Source organism: Penaeus japonicus, unplaced genomic scaffold (genome assembly GCF_977035675.1).
Source record: "Penaeus japonicus unplaced genomic scaffold, GWHDUDI00000001_assembly GWHDUDI00000026, whole genome shotgun sequence".
NCBI lineage: Eukaryota > Metazoa > Arthropoda > Malacostraca > Decapoda > Penaeidae > Penaeus > Penaeus japonicus.
In genome coordinates this window covers 33,903,493-33,905,992 of record NW_028234428.1, presented here as the reverse complement: position 1 = coordinate 33,905,992, position 2,500 = coordinate 33,903,493, and the positions used below count along the sequence as shown (strand labels likewise).

General features: G+C 48.2%; 1 protein-coding gene across 1 annotated transcript in view; it reads left to right on the top strand.

Annotated features, from left to right (window-relative positions):
• The window catches only part of LOC122250291 (uncharacterized), a 5,658-nt gene that overhangs the window by 792 nt on the left and 2,366 nt on the right, over positions 1-2,500 (top strand). Inside the window, exons 4-8 of the mRNA XM_086552414.1 lie at positions 834-910; positions 1,071-1,126; positions 1,433-1,475; positions 1,597-1,949; positions 2,182-2,384. Of these exons, the coding sequence (XP_086408540.1) occupies positions 834-910; positions 1,071-1,126; positions 1,433-1,475; positions 1,597-1,949; positions 2,182-2,384 (732 nt within the window). The remainder of the gene's footprint in view (positions 1-833; positions 911-1,070; positions 1,127-1,432; positions 1,476-1,596; positions 1,950-2,181; positions 2,385-2,500) is intronic.

Here is a 2,500-nt window from a genome sequence, read left to right as displayed (position 1 = left end):
AGTTTTTGCCGGATAATTTAAGATAATACCAGGCTCGATATTAGTATTACCAAGATTTGGTATTCTCTACCAAGTAATTTATGGGCGTGGTGGTAGTTCCATTGCGTTTATCTCACGGGCGTTATATTCCCGATTTTTCGTGAAAGATGGGATGAACATGCTTTTATTGCATCTGCAAGCATTTGAAATGACTGCCACGTCACTGCTCCGTCTAACTAGAGATTCCTTCATGCACTCTTGGCCACTTTTAATGTGGTCTGCCTGATCGTCAGCCATAACCTCCGCGTTCATGATTCTTTGCATGACTCTTCCCCTGTGCCCTTGTTTTCCCTTCTCTTTTGTTTTCCTTTCCCTGTACCTCATCCTCATCCTCCTGTCGCTTTCTTGTGCCCCTTCTTTAGCTTTGCATTTCAAATTATCGAATGCACTCTCCAAGCACACACACAAGCACACACACGTACATACACACATATATATGTAAATTCATACTGTATATATATATATATATACTGTGTGTGTGTGTGCGTGTGTATGTGTGTGTGTGTGTGTGTGTGCGTGTGTGTGTGTGTGTGTGTGTGATGCGTGCGTGGAAGAGGCGGTCGCTTCATTTAATGCGATAATGCATTTCGCCATTACTTACATGAATTGTGCAATAAGGTAATTCGCAATGCCACAGCCTGTTACCTTGCCTTTAGTGCAAAAAAAATAGAATCTAACTTCCGGTCGAGTGAATTTCTCTCCATTATCATTGGCAACCTTCGAAAAGGAAAGACACTCGGCTCTAAGAGAAGGAAGTATATATATCCTGACCTTGTTTATCTCCCCTCCAACAGATGGCGCTGATTTTAACCTTGACGCCGTGGTGTTAGATTTTCACGGCAGGGAAGTCGAGGCCCCATTCTCTCCTTCGGTAAGTCTCTCAATTACTTTCTTGGGCAATGGTAGTGTAAACCCGACGTTAATTTTTATACAGAAGCCATTGTCAAGAGATAGTTGTTTTAGTTCAAGGAAACGAATTTCAGTGGTATTGGTGCCGGGGCGTCAAGACTCCTAATGTCCACCTTTTATAGTTCAGCGAGATGGAACTTGTAGATTTGCGATTGCCTAATAAGGAACCAGTTCAAGTGTTAGTCTTGCCATAATATACACGCTGAAGGTTTGCTTGTTCCCAGAGCGCCTCAGGCATGGAGGCCTTAGCGATCGCTTGACAATGTGTTCATTGGTTGTGGCACCATCGATTCTTATAAACTCAGATATGACTCAGCGACGCGGAGATTTTTGCATAGAATTACCGCTGATAAAACCCTCCACAGAATGTAAACTTGAAGTCGAGCTTTATTGTTTTTTGAATATCATTTTAAGGTCATCATCATCATATCGTATCACACCAGACTTCTATCCATATTTTGGCCCTGTCGCTGACCTTTTGTAGGTCTGGTGGACTAAGACTGACAGGGCTTCTTGATCATTGTAAGGTGTGCTTTATCATCCCAGTAGTTTAAGATCGATGGAGAGGATTAATCCAGCAAGTGTGTTATATTTTGGAGTTAACGAACGGAAGGGTGAAAGGTGACTCATCCAGGTTCTTTTCATTAGGTCGTGAACATCCTTCACCAAGAAGCAAAACAGCAAGGCTTCTCGAGCGAGGGAGGCGCGAGCGGAGGCGCAGGAGGGGAGGGCTCTGACGCGGACACGCCCCGCGACCCAAACAGATTATTCTGGTGGTTGACTTCTACCACCACCGAGGCGCCTGCCACCACCACCGCCAACGCCACAGCTGAGCTCGCGTCCACCTGCGGCGGCGTCGGGCGCATCGTGGGCGGCACCGTGGCGACCCCGGGAGCCTGGCCGTGGACGGCGGCGGTGCGCAGCAAGGGCGGCGGCCAGTTCTGCGGCGGGACGCTCGTGTCGTGGCGGCACGTGGTCACGGCGGCCCATTGCATCAAAGGGTGAGGCGCTGCAGCTCAACAGTCTTCTGCTTCCTCTTGATGATGTTCGCGTGTTGGCAAAGATGCATGAATTGTATTTCTTCATCGTGCGCACGCGCGTGTATATAAATGTTCGTGTGTGTGTGTGTGTGTGTGTGTGCGTGTGTGTGTGCGTGTGTGTGTGTATGTGTGTGTGTGTGTGTGTATGTTAAAGAGAGAAAGAGAGAATTAACATGGCTTATCTGCCTTGCAGCGGAGAGAAAAGGTTCCCGCTGAAGGTGTCTGTGGGCATACACAATGTCCACAGCACGGGCAGCTCGGCGCACGTGGCACACGCCCTGTATCACCGAGACTACGCCAAGGGCTCCGCTTACAACAACGACATCGCGGTGCTGGTGCTGACGGAGGCAGTGGGTCCTGCGACTGGCGTGGTCCCTGCATGCCTCCCTTCGTCAGGTGGGTCATGCGATAAAACTATTCGAGGTTTTAGAGGAATCGAGAAGTATGCCATGTCTATATTTTGCCATGAAGTAGCGATCCATCCAGACGGGAATATATCAACGCGGTTTGAG